General features: G+C 42.1%; 2 protein-coding genes across 9 annotated transcripts; one reads left to right on the forward strand and one right to left on the reverse strand.

Moving 5' to 3' along the window:
* Window positions 1–1,869: 1,869 nt before the first annotated feature.
* On the forward strand, window positions 1,870–10,458 carry LOC118879974 (pre-mRNA-splicing factor SYF2). Of its 2 annotated transcripts, XM_036823283.1 has the most exons (7): window positions 1,870–2,677; window positions 2,893–3,003; window positions 6,017–6,142; window positions 6,728–6,845; window positions 6,953–7,043; window positions 7,891–7,989; window positions 9,303–10,458. In XM_036823283.1, exons 1-7 carry the CDS (start codon window positions 2,651–2,653, stop codon window positions 9,466–9,468), a joined length of 738 nt encoding a protein of 245 aa, XP_036679178.1. In that variant the 5' UTR covers window positions 1,870–2,650; the 3' UTR covers window positions 9,469–10,458. The 2 variants fall into 2 exon arrangements, with proteins under 2 accessions (XP_036679178.1, XP_036679187.1); XM_036823292.1 differs by having other exon boundaries at window positions 1,888–3,470; window positions 9,303–10,456.
* Window positions 10,459–13,482: 3,024 nt separating this feature from the next.
* Window positions 13,483–17,370, reverse strand: RSRP1 (arginine and serine rich protein 1). 7 transcript variants are annotated; one of them, XR_005016603.1, is made up of 6 exons: window positions 17,186–17,369; window positions 16,349–16,943; window positions 15,791–15,942; window positions 15,366–15,410; window positions 14,524–15,164; window positions 13,889–13,953 (listed from the first exon to the last, which is right to left on the reverse strand). XR_005016603.1 is itself a non-coding variant. In XM_036826952.1 (5 exons), exons 2-5 carry the CDS (start codon window positions 16,881–16,883, stop codon window positions 13,816–13,818), a joined length of 909 nt encoding a protein of 302 aa, XP_036682847.1. In that variant the 5' UTR covers window positions 16,884–16,943; window positions 17,186–17,366; the 3' UTR covers window positions 13,483–13,815. The 7 variants fall into 7 exon arrangements, 2 of the variants coding, with proteins under 2 accessions (XP_036682847.1, XP_036682873.1); XM_036826952.1 differs by lacking the exon at window positions 15,366–15,410 and having other exon boundaries at window positions 13,483–13,953; window positions 14,524–14,607; window positions 17,186–17,366; XR_005016598.1 differs by having other exon boundaries at window positions 15,366–15,942; window positions 17,186–17,370.
* Between the last annotated feature and the right edge of the window lie 5,357 nt (window positions 17,371–22,727).

Below are 22,727 nucleotides of genomic sequence, written 5' to 3' on the forward strand. Positions count from 1 at the left end.
AGGTGCCCTTGTTAGCTCCCTGAGGGAGTGGTGGAGAGGGGGCACGCTAGCTGGTCCTTTTAAATGGTAGGGGCGGATCCATGGGTTGGGCGGGAGGGTTGGCTTAGGTGGTCTGCCCACCTGATTTGTGGTGCTGTGTGCAGGGATCATGCTGCAGTAGACTGCTTTTGCTCCTGACATCTCAGAAGTGGCAGTTGGGTTTTGGGCCTTTTTGTATTGCGTGGTTCATAATTTGCCCCAACTGCTCATGTACCCAGTTATTTTTAGTCCCTTATTGTTTCCTTGTGGTCCCAGGTCCCAGCCTGTCTCAGTAGGACTGAAAATTGGTACAACCCTTAGGGAGAGCAATTTGGCAATATCTATAAAAATTACAAAGACATCTAATCTTTGACCCAGCTATCTGGGAATTTATCCTACAGGTACAATTGCACAGGCATAAACTGACTTATGTACAAGGTTGTTCATTTCAGTTTTTTGTAAAAGCAAAAAATTGGAAACAACTCAAATGTCTGTCAGTAGAAGACCGGTTAAATACATTATGGTACATTCGGGGGAAGCTGTAAAAAGGAATGGGGCAGGGAATTCTCTGGCGGTCCAGTGGTTAGGACACTGTACTTCCAATGCAGGGGGCATGGGTTCAATCCCTGGTCGGGGATCTAGGATCCCACAAGCCACGCGGCACAGCCAAAATAAATAAATAAATAAATAAATAAGGAATGGGGCAGCTCTGTATACTAATTTGGAAAGTTCTCCAAAGTATACTAAATTAAAAATGCAAGGTACAGAACTGTGTATATGGTTATAGTATGCTATATTTAGGAGGCAATGGGCAGGGTTAGGGTTACTAAGAACATATTTTTGCTTTGCAAGAAGCTAATATAAGTGATAATCTGGGGGGATTTACTATATATATACATATATACTTCGAATCATATATTTCCAAATCCAAAATTAAAAATTAATTTTTACACAAACAGCCAAGAGTATTTTTTGGGGAAAAAAAACTGAGAAGGAACTTATCTTACTAGGAATTAAAACTTAATAAGAGGCTTCAGTAAAAACACTTGCACAGAAAATGACACATAATCGGAACAGAATAAGGTCATGGGTTCGGTCCCCATATGGGCCACAAAAAAAAAAAAAAAGAAAAGGAACAGAATAGAAAGTTCACAAGTGGATTTAGTGGGAAAGTGATGCTTTCTAGAATAGAAGAGAATAAATGGTCAGGATATCTATTCCCTGACTGGATTATGGGTTGGCTGCATTTCTTGAGTCACATCTTCTGTCTGAAGACTTTCTCCTATCCTATCCTTCATTCTTCTCTTTAGGATTAAGGGTAGCAATGGCTCCCCCTTGTTGCTAGCCCTGGAATGCTTCACTCTTTTGTTGGTTTCTCTTAACCCAGTCTACAATTTTGTAAACAGTCCCTTTATTAAACTCTCCTTAATTACTTGGTTTGAGTATGTAGGGCTTTGACGGATAAAATATTTTTACAAACCGTGTAATTCTGGTTAAGTGATCATACTGAAAATAACGGACATTTCTGTATTCCTAAAGAATAAAAATACGTGTTACGACTGCTCTGTCAAATCATCCATAATATAGAAAAAATATAAGCTTATGACTGCTAGATTTGCTGCTTTCATAGTTGTTAAGAAACTTGTCTCATTTAAATTAACTGCACTAAACAGTCAATTCCACGCTGATTTAATTACATTTATGTAGGCACCACAAAGAAGAAAGTATGAAAAGCTGTAACAGGGGAAACTGACCCTTAAGGTGGTGAAGGTTAGGGCTTCCCTGAAGAAAAACATTTAAGGACATCTTAGGAGGAGGACACACCTAATCCCAACTGGTATATTGGTCATTTGCCATGGGCCAGGCACAAGTCACAAATATTTCACAAATATTGTCGAATTTGTCCTCAAACTACTCTGTGCCATGGGCATTGTCTTATTATTTATTTTTCATAGATGAGGAACCAAAGAATAGACGAGTTAAATAGAGAATGGTTATACAGTTCATTAATGAATGGACAGATATACGAAGAATGGTGTCCTATGCAGAATTTTGAGAAGAAAGTCAAAATCTCACATTAATCCAAGAAATCTTTCTGCATCTCGGAGATGCTTGAGGAAGAGATCCCAAATACCCTCAGTCAATTTGTTCCTTTCTTCATTCAAACCGTCCGGGGCACACGGAATCCGCTGTGCACAAGACAGAAATAGATCCTGTTCTCTTGGAGCTTCCGTTGTACCGGGCGTTGTACCGCCACGCAAAGATTAAGATAGGATGGTATGATGGTGACTGTAGGCCTACTTTGGTCACTTGATGGGCACAATCTATGCTCTGGGTTGCTTTCTCACACTTTTGGTGGCGTTTTCTTCCTTTTACCCCTCGTCCGCCAGCAACACGCTCAGACGATTCCGCCGCGCTGCCCTGGTTCTCCACTCAGTGCGCCTGCGCCCAAGCCTGGCCCAATCGGATATAGCCCAAGGCTGTATCGAGGGTGGGATTGGTTCCTCAGCTGGGGAAGCAGAAAGGGGCGGGGCTTTATCCCGAAACCTGTGGCTGCTGGCTGACGGAAGTGAGCTGGAGACTCGGAAAAGTTGTTGTCGCAGGAAGTCTGGGGGGAAAACGCTACCGGGTGATGGCGGCAAAGGCTAAGGCAGAGGAGGTGGGTGGGGCTGGTCTTGCCCAGCGGTTGGGAGTGTAGGGGCGTTTGCGGCTAGACGAAGAGGCGGTGCCAGGGAGTCAGAGAGGGGGCCGCAGACACTGTGGGGTCGGGGTCGGCGGTGAGGGCGCCCGGCCTGTCGGGAACCGCGGGGAATCACCTGGGCCGTCCGGGAAGAAGCCGAACCGGCCCCGCCTCCAGCTTGTCCTCCGCCGCAGGTGCCGGTGGACGGCGCAGCGGAGCAGCATCCCCCTGCGGCGGCCGAGGAGTTGGCCGCCCAGAAGCGCGAACAGAGACTGCGCAAATTCCGGGAGCTGCACCTGAAGCGGGTGAGTCGCCCTAGAGGCCAGCTGAGACCTGTCACGTGGCCAGGCCCGTGCGCGTTTGTGGAGGGACGAGGAAGCCGCACCAGCGCGTGTGACAGACCTGCAGAGCTGCATGAAAGTTCGGTCCCGGTGGTTCGCAACCTGGCATCACACTGAAGTCACTCTGAGAACTTTTAAAAGCTAGACATGCTTAGGCCTCACTTCCAGGGTGTCTGATTTGATCAGTTTCTAAACACAGACATTGTTATTTTTTTAAGCATCCTCTCCCCGCACCCTCCTCTCAGCTCAAGTGATTCTGTCAAACCTTTCTTTTTATGGAGGGGGATACCGTGGACCAGAAATGGAAAGTAACTTGTCTGTTGTCACGCAGCAAGTTGGCGTCATTCATCCAGAAACAGCCCCTCCCCTAATGGCCTCTAGTGTGCTATAGCCAACTATCAACGGATGGTGTGGATACAGCGGTAAATATGGTAAGGCTTCTGCCCAGTTATGGAGGCAGATCCATAACCAATAACTACTTCACGACTTGGTAAATGGTATGTTAGAGGGAGGAACAAAGTGCCTCAGAAGTGCGGAGAAGAAGACTGACAACTAGAGACATTATTGTAAAAAAAAAGGAGGCCAGATGATATGTGAAGAAGCAATGATATAATTCAAACGTCCCCCTTTTGCAATCTTTAATGAGTCACTGGATCACAGTAAGTGGCTGTGAACATCACAAAAAGGATAAAATCAGAGATTATGTGTCTCCTGATAGAAGTATGTAGCACCAGTTTCATATAAGTAGACTTGCTAAAAATAAATCTAACCTGAATTGGGGACTTCCCTGGTGGTCCAGTGGTAAAGAATCTGCCTTAAAATGCAGGGGATGCGGGTTCAATCCCTGGTCGGGGAACTAAGATCCCACATCCCACATGCCACGGGGCAACTAAGCCTGCGTGCCACAACTACTGAACTTGCGCACCTCAACTAGAGCCCATGTGCCGCAAACTACAGAGCCCCCGCGCTCTGGAACCCGCATGCCACAACTAGAGAAGAGAAAACCCGCACGCCACAACTAGAGAAGAGAAAACCCACACGACACTAGAGAGAAGCCCACGCACCACAACGAAAGATCCTGCATGCCTCAACGAAGATTCCGCGTGCCGCAACTAAGACCCGACACAGCCAAAAATAAAATTAAATAAATAAATAAAAAATAAATCTTAAAATAAAATAAATGTAACCTGAATTGGATGAAGCCACTAGATCTACTGACCAATTTACAGGAAATACAGGGGTCAAAAAATACGTTATAGGACATTATAGGGAGGCAACTAGCAGATACCACTTTGGGAAACAATAGGACAGTCAACACAGTCATTTTCACACTCCTCAAAAAAGTAATGGATAAAAAAGATGGAAAAGGAAACTATACATTAAATAAACCTTAAGAGGTGTACATACATATTGACTAATTGCAACATGTGGGACTCGTCTGAATTCCAATTCAAACAAACTGTAAAAATAATAATGAGGGCTTCCCTGGTGGCGCAGTGGCTGAGAATCTGCCTGCCAGTGCAGGGGACACGGGTTCGAGCCCTGGTCTGGGAAGATCCCACATGCCGCGGAGCAACTAGGCCTGTGAGCCACAACTACTGAGCCTGCACGTCTGGAGCTTGTGCTCTGCAACAAGAGAGGCTGCAATAGCGAGAGGCCCGCACACCGCGATGAAGAGTGGCCCCCACTCGCCGCAACTAGAGAAAGCCCTTGCACAGAAACGAAGACCCAACACAGCCAAAAATAAATGAATAAATAAATAAATAATAAAAATAAAGGAATTCCTTTAAAATAATAATAATAATAATAATGAACACTTATGAGACCATCAGGAAAATGTGAACACTGACAAGATATTTGATAATAAGGAATTATTTGGGGAGTGTGCTGATGGTATTGTGGTTAAAGAGATACTACAATATTATAGGTGGAAAAGAAAACCAGCTAGAAATCAGGAAATTTGGGTTCTTGGCCTAACTCTGCCACTAACTCTGTCACCTAAAACTTTCTGGACTTCATAGATAATAGGAGAATTAGATTGTAGTCCTTCTCATACCACCTTCATGGTTTATACTGTAAGTGTGACCACCTGTCCACTTGCTCAGTGTTTTTATTTTTTTAATAAATGTATTTTTGGCTGCGTTGGCTGTTCGTTGCTGCACGTGGGTTTTCTCTAGTTGTGGCGAGCGGGGGCTACTCTTTGTTGCGGTGCGCAGGCTTCTCATTGCGGTGGTTTCTCTTGTTGCGGAGCATGGGCTCTAGCCACGCGGGCTCTAGAGCGCAGGCTCAGTAGTTGTGGCGCACGGGCTTTGTTGCTCTGCGGCATGTGGGATCTTCCTGGACCAGGGCTCGATCCCGTGTCTCCTGCATTGGCGGGCGGATTCCTAACCACTGTGCCACCAGGGAATGCCCCCTCTGTTTTTAAAGGGAGACTAAAGGAGATGTTAAGATAGGTGTTTTTAGAGGTGTTAAAACTGAAACTTTGTCTTCAACCCAATCTGAATTTAAAAAGGAATGAGAAATGGAATCACTTTCTCAGTATGTGACTGTGTCATTCAGTAGTATCTAAAATCATCTCAAGGACCTCTGTACAGTAGAACTCATAGTTTGGGAAATGCTGTTTCATTCCGATCCTAAGCGACTTGCTTACATCACACAGCCAGGGAGTAGTCAAATCAGTATATTTCTCAGGCCTTCTTACTCCCAGACTATTGCTCTTTCCATCTTTATCACATGGTTCCTTGAAGGCAGTAAAATAATACTTAAAGGTATAGGTATTGGTGTTTACCTCTCTTCCCCCTACATGAAATCTCTTCAGTACAAACACACTCGCACACAAACTTCTCCAGTGGCTCCCTTCCTTTCAGGATAAAATCCATAAGTCCATTTTCGATGGCCTACCATACAAGAAGATAGGTAACATTTATTTGGATTTGTTTCCATACCTCTGCTGACAAACTTTGTGTCCTGATGGTAGAATGAAGCTCGAAAATTAAATCACCAGGAAGTTGTGGAGGAAGATAAAAGACTTAAATTACCTGCAAATTGGGAAGCTAAGAAAGCTCGTTTGGAATGGGAATTGCAGGAAGAAGAAAAGAAAAAAGTAAGTGCACTCCTGCCACTTTCATAAGCTGTGTATTCAAATATTATATTGTGTTTTGTTGAGGCGGTATATTGCATGGTAGTTAAGCATTAAGCATTCCAGCTCTGGTTTCCTCATCTGTACCTTAGAGAGTTGTGAGAATAAAATATGTAAGACATTTACAACACTGCCTGGCACATAATTACAGCCACATAATGGATATTAGGGTAAAAGGTTAAGCTACAGTAACAAAAGCTCCAACAATAAGAAAAGATAAAGCTCATGAGTCTCTCCTGTATCAGTTCCCAGTTGAGCAGCCCAAGTCACCTGGCCTGATGCAGCTGCAAGGGACGTTGAGAAATGGGCGGCCATGAGCCCAGAAAGGAGGGGAGAAAGGATTTTGATGGACACCTAATGTGTCCCCCACAGCTATTTTTGGTGTCAGTTTTATAGATGTATTATTTCTTACAGATACAGCAGATTCCACAATTTTCTTTGTAAACTGGCCACTTTACTGTCTTGATGGCAGTCTTTAGGCCTTTGATTTGAAAGGAATTAAGGAATTGTATAAGGCAATAAAGCTAATGTTTTTTCCCCTCGTTTTAGGAATGTACAGCAAGAGGGGAAGACTATAAGAAAGTGAAGTTGCTAGAGATCAGTGCAGAAGATGCAGAAAGATGGGAGAGGAAAAAGAGGAGGAAAAACCCCAATCTGGGATTTTCAGGTAAAAATAGCTTTTACTTTATTGAATGTGCCTATTAATAGCTCATTTAACAAGTCTAATAATGCCCCACCCAACATCTAAAATAGTATGGGTTCTCATTTTTTCAGATTATGCTGCTGCCCAATTACACCAGTATCATAGGTTGACAAAGCAGATCAGACCTGACATGGAAACATATGAGAGACTGAGAGAAAAGCAGTAAGTTGATGTGATTTAAAAGCATACATTATGTATGTTACTGGAAGGCCTTGAATTTAAGAGTGCTGATTCTGGAGCTTTGCTTCCTGGCCTCGGGTCCTGGCTCCACCACTTAGTAGCTGTGTCACACAATTTTTCTCTGTTTCCTCATCTGTAAATAGGGAATAACAACAGTGCCCACCTCACAGGGTTATTATCAAGATTAAATAAATTCATACAATGCCCTCAATCAGTGCTTGGCACATAGAAAGCACTGTATATGTATTGGCTATTATTTATCATGATTATTACTGTTGCTATTACCCTTATCCACAGGTAAGGGACACAGTAATACTTTCTTTCATCATGCACAGTAAACAATGCTAAACTGCACTCCTTACCTAATTATGTAAGACAGGTACTGTGCTAAAGATCAAGACTGTTTTAATAGTGATAGTGTAGAGAGTGGAGAGGGCTGTAAATTGTGCCCTCAATTGAGCATGTTACTAAGCTCTCCCACTGTATGAACTTCGTTAATTCCATTAACCTGTGGTCCTCAGCCAACTCATTTGGGCTTTGGAGGTTTGTTTTTGTTTTTGTTTTTGTTTTGGCCACGCAGCATGCAGGATCTTAGTTCCGGATCAGGGATCGAACCCACGCCCCCTGCAGTGGAAGCATGGGAGTTTTAACCACTGGACTGCCAGGGAAGTCCCAGGAGTAGATATTTCTTAAATATCTTTTTTTTGGTCTGAATTCTATTTCTTCAATCAAATATCTCAAAGTTTTCCACTTTTGACCACTAAACATTGTCCAGTTCTGAAGGTATAGGATCTTTTTTCGTGTTACTTACCACTTCACTCTTTTTCAGTGGAGAGGAGTTCTACCCAACATCTAACAGTCTTCTTCATGGAACACATGTGCCTTCCACAGAGGAAATTGATAGGATGGTCGTAGACTTGGAAAAGCAGTAAGTACTACAAATGCAGCCTAAAGTTTTAGAAGTGATTCATGCTTTATAACAAAATTAACTATATGGTCTTGAAGTGTAGCAACTGGATTGAAGTTAAGGAACATTTGAATTATTAGTATGAAGAATGGTCCCATTCACCACCACTTTTATATGTGTGGGGTTTTTTTTTTTAACATTTTTATTGGAGTATAATTGCTTTACAATGTGTTAGTTTCTGCTGTATAAAAAAGTGAATCAGCTATATGTAAGCTACATATATCCCATATCCCCTCCCTCTTGCGTCTCCCTCCCACCCTTGCTCTCCCACCCTTCTAGGTGGTCACAAAGCATCAAGCTGATCTCCCTGTGCTATGCAGCTGCTTCCCACTAGCTATTTTACATTTGGTAGTGTATATATTTCAGTGCTACTCTCTCACTTCGTCCCAGCTTACCCTCCCCCCACCCCACTCCCCTCCTCAAGTCCATTCTCTATGTGTGTCTTTATTCCTGTCCTGCCCCTAGGTTCATCAGAACCATTTTTTTTTAGATTCCATGTATGTGTGTTAGCATGCAGTATTTTTTCTTTCTGACTGACTTCGCTCTGTATGACAAACACTAGGTCCATCCACCTCAAATAACTCAAATTTCGTTTCATTTTATGGCTGAGTAGAATTCCATTGTATATATGTGCCACATCTTTATCCATTCATCTGTCGATCGATACTTACGTTGCTTATATGTGTTTTGAATGGGGTTATACTAGGCAGAATCTAGAGTACGTGTAAAAATTCTCTCAACGTAATATATCACCACTCATATTTCAGCGTGAACCTGGGTAATTTCCCAAACTTCAGACCAGATCATCTGATGATACTGTTAACTTACAAGATTAAATTCAAGGAGAATGCTCGTTGAACATATATCCTTGTAGGATGCTTTCTAAAGATATTGCTTTCAGTCTTAACTATTAAGAACAAAAAGGAGGGACTTCCCTGGTGGCACAGTGGTTAAGAATCCACCTGCCAATGCAGGGGACATGGGTTCGATCCCTGGTCCGAGAAGATCCCACATGCCGCAGAGCAACTAAGCCCGCGAGCCACAACTACTGAAGCCCGCGGTCCTAGAGCCCATGCTCTGCAACAAGAGGAGCCACCGCAATGAGAAGCCCGTGCACCACAATGAAGAGTAGCCCCTGCTCACCGCAACCAGAGAAAAGGCCGCGCACGGCAACGAGGACCCAACACAGCCAAAAATAAATAAATAAATAAATTTATTTTTAAAAAAAGAAAAGGAAAGCAGCTTTGAATTCTGTATATTTGTTTCCGTTACAGAATTGAAAAACGAGACAAATACAGCCGGAGACGTCCTTATAATGATGATGCAGATATTGACTACATTAATGAAAGGAATGCTAAATTCAACATGAAGGCAGAAAGATTCTATGGGAAATATACAGCTGAAATTAAACAAAACTTGGAAAGAGGAACAGCTGTCTAATCTCCTTCAGGAACTGTTCTGACTGCCAAATTGTACCAGTAAATCAGGACTCTTTCCTTTTATAATTTGTAAAGACATGTTTTACAAATCTGTGTATTTTCATACTTATATATTTATTATTCATTTGTTTTAGAAAAATGTCTTGTATTTCTGTGTTTAAAGTGTGTGCTTAATGTGTGCACTCTGCTAGGCTTAAAATCCTTAGATACGAACACAAGTCATCATCATGCTGAAATCTGTCATACATTTGACTTGACCTGGAGTTGAACTTGGGAGCTTCAGAGGTGAGACGCTAAATTGGCACTAATTCTTCTTATAAGCTATGGTAGGTAGTGAAAGGAAGGCAGTGGTCACTGGAAATTCAACCTAATCCCTCCCTGCTCCAAGAGGTCACAATTAGCAGGTGCTTGCCTGTCCCATGTTCTGTCCCATAGCCCAGGTCCATTTATGGGGCAAGCATAGAGGGTGGGAGACTGATTCTCCAATAGCATTTTACAAATATGCCATCCTTCAAAAAGCAAATATTCCTTGGAAGAAGGTAAGTTAAAACACTTGGTGAAAGTATTATTAAAATACACATAATACAATCTTTTTTTTTAAAGGCTAACTGGAATTCTAACCTTATTTCAACTGTAACTAAAAAATTAGGACATGTGATTTTAGTAGTAATTATGGGAAACAGACGATAGAAAACCTGAAGTCAGGAGTATCCCATGAAAGTGAAGATTATTTGTGCCATGTTATGTGAATAAAAACATGCCTAGGATTGAGATCAGTATAAGCTGGGCACACTTATTGATCAATGAGTAGGAAGCTCTGATTTAGCTAATGACGGGCTTATAAAGATGGTAATATAAATGCTAATAAAGGTATATTCAATGTACTGTGAATAGGGAAATTTTAACATTGTGGTACAGTCATACAACTATAGAATGAGACAGATCTAACATGAATAGATGCTCTTACCTATATAAAGAGAGGTTTGTACAGGCATAGAAAAAAAATCCAGGATGTGCACCATACTATTTACAGTGATTGCTCCTAGGGAATGGGAACAGAGGTGGTAATTTTACTTATTTTTTAAAATAATTTGACACAAATACACACCCATGCTGCCCAATCTTATCAAGAGTAGTAACATGCCAGTAGTTTTTTCTTCTCCTATATTTTCAAAGAAACATTTAATAATACCTTTCTATTAAGGAAAAAGGAGGGGAGGGAAAAATTAATAGGTCTTCAAAGACATCATACTGACTTGGGTTTAAAGGACAAATAAGATTTCCCCAGAGGAGAAAAGCACTCCCAATAGCCAACCAAAAAAAAGATGTCAGTATGATCTGAAGACTACTCTGAAGGTGACTAGGTGGATGGTAAAAGCCACTAATTCAAACAGGCAATACTGTAATAAGCTCAGTATAGGAAAAGTTCATTTTGAAGAGCTGAGGCAAGCATTGGAAACTAGAGTTCAGAAATTGATACTCTTCAGTTAGTAGATGGTAGTTAAAGGCAGAGTGGAGGAAATTAGCAAAAGAGCTTGTAGAGGGAGTAGGCTAAGGATAGAATCCTAACAGTGGGCAAAGGACAGAAAGCCACTGTAGATAATGGAAGAGGTCAAAGAAAAGAAGACAAATGCATGGAAATCTCTGCCTGAATGACAGAAAAATTTGAGAAAGGACTCCATAAAGAAATAGTGAAAAGTGAGCCCTCATAAGAACAAGTTTTATTTTGCTAGGTAAGCTTAGTAAGTGCTTCAGCAAAGAAAACCAAAGGACAGCATGCTGTGGTTAGTTCAGTAATCATGGCTTCTCTAGAAAAAAAGCAAAGCATTACACACCTGAACCTACAATCTAGGGCTGTGCTTTCCAAAATGGTAGCCACCCACCGTTATGTGACTAGTGATCATCTGAAATGTGACTAGGGCAAATTGAGGTGTGCTTTAAGTGTAACATACACACTGAATCACACCGCCTACCCAAAAAAAGTAAAATATCACTTTTCTACATTATATGTTTAACTATTTTAACATCTACTGGGGTAAAAAACGAATTCACCTTTTCACTTTTCATTGAAGCTCTCCTTTCTATTGGACAGCACTAAATCTAGTCTCTTGGTACAATTTCTCACTGTCAGCGCCTGCTTGCTATATTGTCCACGGGTTATGTAATGACGTGGTATCACACCTGGGCAACTGCATCCCACTTATGTAATGACAGGCAGTCTGGGAATAGGCACGAGTTATCTTCTGTGTTACAAAGCCTAGGAGAGACTGAACACAGTTGTCCTGGCCACACCCAAACAACAAGGTCAGGTTAGACAAGGACTGACAGGACTTCATGGGGTGATTATGAAAAAAAAAAAAAGAAAGTGTACATTCTTTTCAGGATACTGGGTAGTAAAAAGAAAATGAACTAATAAAGAAAGAGAAAATAGGCAAGTCTCAAGGCCAAAGGAAAAGACCACTGTAGAAGTGAAATCTCAGAAGTGGCACATATCCATAGTAACTAGCCAAACCTCTTACATAAGGTCATAATCAAAGCAAGTGCTTTTCTGTTACCAGCTAAGTGAAGGTGAAAATGATCTTAGCATTATGTCATCAATTCATTGCAGAAGTCTCCCTTACAAGGATATCCTTGAGTTCTATAACTTTACTACAGTAATAGAAATTATATGTCCAGGAATGTATATATCCAAGTCTAAATTTGTACATTTAAATTTTTCATAGGGTCAAATTTAAGAGCAGCTCTTATCCAATACAATGTTCTACCATAGAAGTATTCTATTATCTGCACTTTCCAGTAAGTGGTTACTTAAAATTCAGTTCCTCAGTCATACTAGCCAACTTCTCAAGTGGTCAATAGCCACACTGGCTGGTGGCTGTCTTAATGAGAAATGCAGGTAAAATACTGGACAGCACAGCTTTAGTTAATACAGTATTACATTCCACTTCAGGATTCTTCACCATCTTTTTGAAGTCAACTTCTACTTACAAATTTAGGACTTAAGCCTGCTCATCTATTATCTGATTTCTGGGTGTTTGTCTTTTCCCAGGTTTTTTGTCTTGCCTCTAATATTCTCCTCATCCTATTCTCTAACTTGTTATCCCTGCCTATTGGAAGTCTATTTCATTATTTCCCAAACTAAAGAGTCTGTTCAAAATTATGGCAAGATTCCAAGGAGTAGAAAAAGAAAAACATTCAAGCAATCAATAGTACCCACCCCCATCACTAAAATAAAACCTCATGCATGTTTTTGGTCTACTACGATTTTTATTTTTTGCTTAGGTTCTAGCAAGACATGTTTTGTTGCTAAAGCCTAGCACATAGGCAAAGTAAATTCATTAAGCTGGCATTTTACGTTTAATCCAAACATTTGATCTATAAAGTCAAATTAACACTTGGAGAGACCATCTAAAACTGGCTTAAATCTTCCTAGTTTTGGTATCCACTAGTACGTATTAACAGGCAAAACCACAAAAATCCATAATCAGCTAACGTTTAAACCAACTGCCCAGACCTTTCAGTTAAGTGTAACATTCATCTCTAAATTTTTATGTGCTTAGTTAAGGTCTTTCCCAGCTAGAGTAAGAAGCAATGAAGAATTTCAAATCAATGAATACCTTTTAAAACATAATAAGAAAAAAACGCAACGAAACCTCTGATTTTATAGCCCAATGAGGCATTCTGTTTCAACCCTTCTCTGGCTGAGTTTCCTGCCGTGAAGCTCAATTCTTCCAGGACAACACTATGCCAGTATTCTCTTAAGTCTTAGGCCAAACTTCCCAAATTTTAATGATTATCTACATCAACCGGGAGTACTTTACAAATCAGCTTCTAATTCAGTTCTGGGGTAGATGTGAGATTCAGCATTTCTCACAAACTCTCAGGTAAGATCACTGAGCCCTATGCTGTCAGTCCACGGATTTGGATCTGGTATTAGCAAGGCTTTAAACAAGAGATACCACCTCATTCCTCGTCATTAAATAAAAACCCATTATGTAAAATATACACAATAAAAACAAATGATAAAAACAAATTTATTAACAAAATATATACAACACAAACAGTTCAATTACTGTTTGTCTTAAAAATTTCACTTCTACATAACCAATCCATATCATATAAAACATTTACAAGCATATATACAAGAATGGCACCTGTGCGTAACCTCTGGTCCATTTGTGCTATCTCCTATCTGCAACAGAAATCTAAAATGTTAATATTTAAATATTAAGTATTTACATCTTTCTGTGTTGTCATCTGTAATTGCAACAATTATCACTAAATGGTTCAAAGGAATGGAATAATGCTGGAAACAAACTCGCAAAAAAACAGTGCATTTCAGGCAACCTTAGCTATTGATGTTCTTTTCGACAGGTATCCACAGTCCATATGGACTTTTCTTCTTATCTATTTTTGGGGATCCTGAAGAGGTCTCTTCAGCAGTAGCTTTAGCTGATTTCTGAAGCAATGGCTTTGCTACAGAATTCTGTAAGGGAACAAGTTCTTTAGTCAGCTTTCCAAACAAATATTATTACACATATTTAAAATATTTGTTTTTTACAAGATACATTAAATAATTCCATGTAAGACTAGAACTTAAAAAAAGACACCAACCAAATAAATGCAAAGCCACGGACCGCACTTGCAACTTGATTTAATCAAATCAGACATATGCAAGGCACACTGCAATAGTGAAGTATTAAAAATAGTTTTGAAATTTTGTTTATTAAGCCCTTAGCTGATTTTAAAATATTCTGACTACAGGATATTCTGAGACTTGTTTTTTGAATATTTTAACAGTTAAAAAGGATTATGGGAATAGTTAAAAGGAGGACAAAATATTGAGACTGAGAATGTAGATATTAGATAGGAGCCCATTATATTGGTCACTTGTAAGAACCATACAAAAAAAATTTTTTTAATTCTATTTATTTAGTGGCTTAGTAGGCCTCGAATTATCAGCATAAAAAACAATGAACCAACAAAAATAAAAACCCACATAACAGAATTATGTTTAAGGCCAGTTTTTGAGTGGCCAATGCTTAGATATACTTACATTAGAGCTAAAAGCTATGCTTTTCTGCTGGGAAGACTTCTTGTTGGGATTTTCTGTTTCATCTTCTATTAACTTATCCGACGGCTAGACAGGTAAGAGAAAGTAAATTTTAAAAAACCATACCCTAGTAAGTATAAAAAGCAGCCCAATTGTATTACAAATTCACTTGTAGAGACACAAATCAAGTTGGATGTAACCAAATAGTTAACATCCTAAAATAAACCACACAGTACTCTTGAGTTTTCCTCATAACGAAACTGATTCAATGATAGGCTTAAGACACTCTTCCCCATAAAGCAGTATTGTATGCCCCTGATGCAAATTCAAGTAACTTTGAAAGTCAAGTCATACCAGAAAACACCTAGTTTCAAAGAACTATGGCATTTGCCCATCCAGTTGGACACCTAACCGTCTGAAAAAGCGACTAAGATCTTTTTTGTCCACCACAATACTTAGGCAAACCCACATCTGGGTCTGAATGACAGGAGATAACCCATCTTTCCTATGTTAACTGAGTGTTACCAATTCCTAACTACCTTAAACCTTTAAGCTATGAATTTTATGCTGCACATTTCTGGAGAATTGTAATAAACTTATCTGCAAGTGAAGCAGGCCTCTTCTTCTGTAATCTCTCAAAACATCTGGAATATATTGCATATATTATGAAAGGGACATCTATATCAGATGCCCCACCATTACAAAGTACACTTTTGTTTAGTTTCGTACCTGTCCCAAATTCTAGCATGCACAGGGATCTACCAACAAAAAACTAAGCTTTCAGTGTGTCAACATAAACTTCAAATTAGTTAAACCTCTGATGCTTTTGCCCATGTATCAATTACCAACAGATTTTCTTCATCAATGTCTGGAGACCATATTCATGATTTCTATAAGACAGAAATAAAGCAGATAAACTATACTGTATGTTGAGTACAGAATCTGTGGGAACATAATGCTGCAAATGAGCGCTACAGATAAATACTCCGTAAAAAACTAGCTAGAAAAATGTGGTAACTACATAGAAATCACCAAAGTACCAGCTAAAATTATGAAAGTAATTAGTACTGTGTCAACTGAAAATAAAGTTCATTAGTCTCCCATTTTCACAGGGGCAGACTATCTAGTATTGTCAGATCTGTTATTTTAAATTATATTTAGCTAGCCTTTCCAGGAAGCAGTCTAAGGCAAATCAAATAAAAATGGCTAATCAGATCTTTCTGGTAGTAGTTTTCTGAAGATTTTGTTTGGATAAATCTAAAATACTTACCTCAGACTTTGCACCATTATTCAGTACAGCTGTTCCACGGTTGGTTTCTTTAGATACAGAAACAGTTCTGAGACTAGCTGGCAAGTCAAAGTTGGCTGTTCCTAATGCTTTTGCGGCATTGGCTTTTGCTATTTCTAACAGCTCCATTCGATCTACAAAAGAAACACAAAATGTTCATTTATCCTGTAGTATTTCTCCAGAAAACTCAAAAATCACAAACTATGTTTGTGCTTTTAAACTATTAATATCCAGACGTGTACACGGTACTTCCACATGTAAGATATATTTCTACTGATGGAAAAAGAACTCTACTTATTTTGCTGAGAAAAACAAGCATCCCTAAATAACAAGTAAAAACACAGGGTGGGTAAATAACTGACTCCCTGACAATTTCAAGGCTCCACCCAGAACCGCCCTCCACCAAGCCATTTAACGTGCACAGCGTTAATCCCAAGGGGAAAGCATGCCGTCCATTTTAAAACTGGGCGCCCACTACAGTGTAGTTTTAACTATTAACCTACTGGAGTCCTTCCTCTTTCCCCCAACGCCTCGACTCACCCTTCTCACTCAGACGAAATGGGGTTGGGCTCCGCGACCTGGTCCGGGATCGCCCCCTCCAGCCTCTGCGCTCCTCCGGGTAGATGGTGCAGCCGAAGCCGTAGTAACGGCGGTCCCGCGCGAAGGCGTAGGCCCTCCGGTAAGGCGAGCGGCCGCGGGAGCGGGGGCGGCTGAGGGACCGGTAGGACCTCCTGGAAGAGCCGTGGTGCCTCTCCCGGTACCGGCGGCTGCCGGGGCGCGAGTGGCTCCGCGAGTAGGAGCGCGAGTGGCTCCGCGAGTAGGAGCGCGAGTAGCGCCGGTACCTCCTTCGGTGGCGCCTTCGGGAGCGAGACCTCGACCTGCTCCTCCAACGGGGCGCGCTGCGGCTGCGGCTCCGCGACCACGACCGACTCCAGACGATGGATCGGGACGGAGAGCTCCGGGGAGAGCGGCTCCCGGACGCTGAGGACAGCCGGCTGGACGGGCCCGACCGCGACGACGAGGGGGAGACCTTGTGCGGCGAGCCCGGCCACAGGTCGTTCACGTAGCTGGACATCTCGGACGGCAGCTTCCGAGCTTCCGTTTCTTCGACCACCCCTGCCCGAAAACTCAGTTCCTAAAAACAAACGAGAGAAAACAAAATAGAAGTGAAGTCCCGAAGTGAGCCGCGTGGGCAGCCTCGGGCTCAGAAAGAAACGAGCCTCCCGGCCTCCGGAACTCCGGGCTGTGGCGTCGCCTGCTGCCGGCCTTCCCGCCCCGCCACCGTCCCCGTCCACGCCCCGCGGGGCCCACAGGGCCCCGGCTACGCTCGCCTTGAGGTAACCGACCGCAGGGCCACCCCGTCACCAAAAAACCCACCACGGGCCGTCGACGCCTCACTCAAGGAGAGAAAGGCCCAACGGACGCTTTCCTTCTGAAGTTAAGGAAGAAGAAAGGCTTTTCGCTGCTTCTCCTGAACGGCGGACTCACAACCTCCACCGCCGTCGTCCAACGTCCAAAAGCGAACTGAATGGGGGCGCGGCAGACGTGTCGAAAAGACCAGAAACTGGCGCCCCGCGCCTGCGCAGAGACGTTGCGTGGTGGGCGTGGCTCCCCTCTCGTCCAACCGCCGCTCCCCTCCTCTCTCCACCCCGAGCCCCACCCTCCGCCTCACCCAATGGCCTCCAGGATGAGCATGCGCGCCCTGGCACGGAAGAGGGGTGGGGGAAGCCGCCGCTCCATCCGGGTAGCAGCCTGTGGCTATTTGGTGTTCTTGGCTGAAACCGGGTGAAAATGAGGCGGTTTCGCGCCGGCTACACGGGACTCTGGGACTGTGCGCCTGGCCTATGTTAACTGGGTCGTTGCCTCCCCTTCGGGCTGTGCCTCCCTGGACCCTTCTTGGCCACTTCCTCCTGACCCGTGTCCGGCCGGCGGGCCGCCTTCCCCGAGACGTCACAGGATGCCTGTCAATGCATTATCTTAGAAAACGTTTTTCACTCCCGTGTTTTGGCTAGGAAAAGTCAGAAAGGTGGAGACAGAATGCAAAGGGCACTCATAGCTGACCTTTAAGTTAGTCTAAAGGTTCAGAATGACGTCTGAGATGTCTATTCTGAGGATAGTGTTCTTGGTGCTAAGGATTAAACAATGGTGACTGTTTTATTTCCAGGGATTTATAAGTAGGATACATTTTAGACATATTTATTGTTGTTAATAAAGCATGACAATTGCCTTGAAATAATTTTTCATCGAATGAACTAACCACTTATGTAAGGAGAATTAGTCCTATGAGCTGCTTTGCAAGTCAATGCTGCTTTGCAGGCATTTTTACAAAAGCTACTTTCTTGGGAGGGAGATACGAAATCACTTATCCTGGATTATATAGGGTGGGCCTAATCTAATCACCTGAGAGATTAAAAGCGCGAGAAGAATTCCACATTTTATTGCTGCTTCTGAAATGTGGGGTCTCCACAAGGACCCCTGAGAGACGTCTAGGAGCTAAGGATGGCTCCCAGCTGGCAGCACCAAGGAAACAGAGATCTCAGTCCTATGACCTCAGAAGTGAATTCCTCCAACACCTGAAGGAGCAGTGCTGGGGATTCTCCCCTAGGTTTACGAAAAGAATGCACTCGCTGCCCTGCTGATACCTTGACTTTACCTCAGTGAGACGTCTCACCTACAGAACTGTCAGGTAATAAGTTGGGATTGATTTAAGCCACTAAGTCTGTGGCTCTTTGTTACTGAAGCAATAGAAAACTAATACATTCACCAAAATTTTATAGCTTTTTTCCATACACATCTTGTACTTGTCTTGCTAGGTGTATTCTAAAATATTTTGATGGTACTTGTGGCTTGCAAATAGTATCCTTCTGAGGCAGGAGATAGATGAGCCCCAGGCTGAACAGTTTCTCCCGTGTGGACAGAAACTCCATAATAGCAGAAACTCCATAAAAGCCGGATGATGGAGGAGGCTGGGCCCTGCCCAGAAAAGAGATAAAAGACCACGTATTCCTCATTCTTGAAGTCAAGGAGACTTCACCGACTACACATGCACAGAAAGGCTCCTTGGAGATCAAAAAGGGAGGGGGCGCCACCTCACAGTAAGTGATGCCAACTACCCATAGGCCTCTTCACTAGAATCCATCTTGGCTGAGAGACGCACACGCACAAAGGGGAGGATAGTGAGAGGTACCAAATACAGACTTAGAACCAGGCAAAGCAAGATGATTGGTAAAAGGAAACCCAGAGGAAATGCCCCATAAAAGTGATTCAAAGTGCCAGGAGGGCAAGACTCTCTCTCTGAGCCTGCATGTGTGTTTATCCGCACGTACTATAGTCTTTTTCCTCCTAATAAACAGTTTACTTGCTTCACTACTTTCCGTCTCCATGTGGAAATTCATTTCTACACAGCTGATGGGCCAGGGCCTTGTCCCGGGCCACTGGTCCCCTGTGGTCTAGTGGTTAGGATTCGGTGCTCTCACTGCCGCTGCCCAACCTCAGTCTCTGGCCGGGAACCGAAATCCTGCTGCAAGCCACTGCAGGCCAAGGCCACTGGAGATCACGTTTTGTTAAAGGTTCACTTTGTTTTATGTGTTTTTGAAAGGTACACAACTAGTTAGGTGAATAACACCTACCTGAGTGTTTACACCAAGTATGAAAGATTTTGTTATTCGATAGGTAAATTCAACCCATTTACATTTATTGGAGTAACTGCAATATTGATCTTATCTTTTCCATTGGTGCCTATTATTTATTTTATAATACTTTGCTTTTTTCACTTCTTCCCATTTTATTTTGCCAGCCTAATCAAGTATCTCTTTCTTCCTCCTGCTGTTCATTTAGAGGTTCTGCAATGCTTCATCATACCATTAATGCTTTAAGGGTTATCTTTTTAGCGCTGTGAAACATATTTTAACCTGTTCCTCCTCCCCCATATCTCCTTCCATAAATATTTATAGAATGTTTACTGTATTAGATGGTGTAGGATAGGTTAAGAAAAATTTAGTAGTCCTTTCCCCTACCAAAATTAAATTTTTTCATTAATTTTAATAACAGCTAATTTTGTGACAGGTGAGGAAATCCGAAGATATATAAAGTAAAAGCTAATAATCCATTCCCTAGAAGTATGGAATCCTCTAAAAGAGGTCCCCATTCTTCTTCCCCATAACTTAGAAGTAACCAATGTTAACATTTTCAAACTCTTTCAAATATACAAGCATGTGGTATTTTTTATGAACATGGGCTCATTCTAAACAAACTGATTTGAAACTTGTTCTTACAGTCAATATCCTTTAAGACAAACCATTTAGATCTAATTTATTTCCAATCATCTATCTAATATTCCATTGTCTAGAAAAGTCAGAAATTAATCTTTTATCCCTTGTTGCTTATTCATGGACATTCATGTGGTATCCAGTTTTTCCACCACTAAAAACTATGCCTTGGAACCAAAGTCAGAGTCCAAAAACATAAGAACAGTTGCAGAGGGGAGCTCCTCCACTGGCTCTTAATACATGGCTTCAAGGTCAACAGAGCCATGTCCAGTATACAACTTGGAGCAGCTGATTGCAATGAAGACTCCAGCACTACTGGAGGAGTTACCTCCAAAGTACCTGAGATAGTAGCTCAGGAAGTAAGCTTAGCTCTGTCAGATGACAGGATAAGACGAACTTGCAACCATGGAGCTCATCTAGAGAGTGAGAGCTGCAAAGAGGAATTCTGACAGAAGACATATTCATTGATCTTAGATCAGAGATGAGTTGAGATGAGACATCTCTGTTGTTAGAGCTGCTATAGAATCATTAGCTACAGTCAACCAGTGCAGCATTCAAGGCAGTTAACACAAAGATCAATAAACTCCAGCCTGATGTGACGTTCCTGTCTTCCAAGAGGTCCCAAGGAACTCCTGCCATTGGTTCAAACATCACCCCATGTGGGCTCGCCACTCCACTGCCTGTGATCACTGAGCCTCACTATAACTAGGCTGTTATTCCTACTGCTCCTTCGGATGACTGTTTCTTGGGTTGGTAGCTCTGGCATGGAAATACCAGGCTTGCAATGCTATTCAGGAGGCACCCCCCAATGTAGCAGCTTGACACAGCTGTTTCCTGCCATGAAGACTTATCACAGGAGGATGTTATCTACAGTATCACCATGGAAGCTGACCACCGTGTCCCCATTGCAGCCACCATCGAGAGGTGTTAGGAAGTCTCCTGTACCATGTCATTTGGCTTTTGGGTGTCTACTCAGAAGCCAGGAGAAGCAAGCAAATAGCACACAAATCCAGATGTGTACCTGTCAATAGCATTCCCAATAACCCACAAAAGTGGTGTCATTACAATATAAGGACTGATCGATGCCTCTGCCTAACTAAGAATGTGACATTTGTGTCCATGCCTAATGGCCACCTGTATTGCTTGTTTGAGGATTGCTTTACTCTGCACAGCAATATAACTCTTCAGTGCACACCTTTGCTCACTAGAGCGCTGCTCCTCAATCAGACGAGCCGTCTTGGCCATACCCACCTGAACTTCAGAGGAACCATAACTAACTGTACGTCTGTGGGTTATAAGACCTGCACAAGGAATTTGACTTCAGTAAAGGCACAGTCAGAGGCAATGTAATAACGAGAATGTCAATGGGTCCAGAATAGAAAAAGGAGAAATACTGCACAAGGCTACACTATTGATTCTGTTAAGAGACTTCCTTTTCAAAGGATATACATCATGCAATCTACTCTGTGTCCTGCTCCCTCAAGTTTCTCACAGCCTTTACTTGACCATACTCAATTTTTGCAACCTTGGCTCAACAACCAAATAATCACAGATATTATCTCATGAGACTCAGCACTTGTCTTGCCCTATGTAAAGATAAACTATTCTGTCCTCAATCTAACAACAGGTGAGCTTTGCTTCAAGGTACAATGCAATGCAACTGTGATGTTTTACCAATGGAACAGGATCTCATACAGCAATTTGTCTCCCATAGGCAAAGGACCATACATACCAGCCAGTTTGGCCAATAAGACAAATATGCTCCAGGTAGCCAGAACTAGCCATCGCCCCCATGTTCAATAACGATTTCATCAAACCCCATTAATGGATAAACTTTTACTGGGAGACTTCCATCAGGACCTTATAGCAAGCTTTCAGGTGCTGGATACTTTGTATTATGCGATTGGACCTAAATCTGATTTCTCTGGAATGTTCTATGCATCTCATGATGAGTCCACCCACCTGAATATTTTTTAATGACATACTGGGTTACCTGCATTTGCTTTCCTCAATCCACCAGTCTGGCTTGGAGATTTGACCTCTTGGGCAGCCTGGCTTGGTGGGATATTATACATTATAATGCTTGCAACTTTACTAGGAGCCAGAGTCACACTTTAAGCCACTTTAAGTACTGGTACTTTTATTGTTATATGATAAAGTCTCAAAAGTGGGATTTCTGGGTTAAAGTTTTTGTGTGATTTAATATATTGCCATATTGCTTTCCAAAAAGCAACAATGTCTTGAGAGAAAGCCTTTCTGATCCCACAGACCAGTTAATTTTCCCCAGTATAGGTTATCCTATTTTCCTGTGCCTCATATTTTTAGCATTTATCACAACTGTAATAACGTTTTAATTCACTTTGTAATGTGTCATTTTCCTGCTAGAATATAAACTACATAAGGACAGGCTTGTTTTTATTGTACCCCAGTATTCCAGACAGTACATGGCATATGGAAGGCACTCAGTTGATGTTTACTGAATAAGCAAATGGCATAGACTCTCAAATAAATCTTGAAGGGCAGGCAGAGGGAAAGGAAGGAAATATTTTATTTTATTTAATTTATTTATTGGCCACACCGCGCGGCTTGCAGGATCTTAGTTCCCCAACCAGGGATCGAACCCAGGCCCACGGCAGTAAAAGCGCCAAGTC

The sequence above is a fragment of the Balaenoptera musculus genome, chromosome 1, assembly GCF_009873245.2.
Source record: "Balaenoptera musculus isolate JJ_BM4_2016_0621 chromosome 1, mBalMus1.pri.v3, whole genome shotgun sequence".
Taxonomy (NCBI): domain Eukaryota; kingdom Metazoa; phylum Chordata; class Mammalia; order Artiodactyla; family Balaenopteridae; genus Balaenoptera; species Balaenoptera musculus.

Excerpts from the sequence above, each read along its gene's own strand:
- LOC118879974 (XM_036823283.1), top strand. The coding sequence starts at position 2,651 with ATGGCGGCAAAGGCTAAGGCAGAGGAG. Across the intron at positions 2,678-2,892 it reads CAAAGGCTAAGGCAGAGGAG|GTGCCGGTGGACGGCGCAGC; the intron begins GTGGGTGGGGCT and ends CCTCCGCCGCAG. Across the intron at positions 7,044-7,890 it reads GAGAGACTGAGAGAAAAGCA|TGGAGAGGAGTTCTACCCAA; the intron begins GTAAGTTGATGT and ends ACTCTTTTTCAG.
- RSRP1 (XM_036826952.1), bottom strand. The coding sequence starts at position 16,883 with ATGTCCAGCTACGTGAACGACCTGTGGCCGGGCTCGCCGCACAAGGTC. Across the intron at positions 14,608-15,790 it reads ATAATGGTGCAAAGTCTGAG|CCGTCGGATAAGTTAATAGA; the intron begins GTAAGTATTTTA and ends TTACCTGTCTAG. Across the intron at positions 13,954-14,523 it reads GCATAGCTTTTAGCTCTAAT|AATTCTGTAGCAAAGCCATT; the intron begins GTAAGTATATCT and ends GTTCCCTTACAG.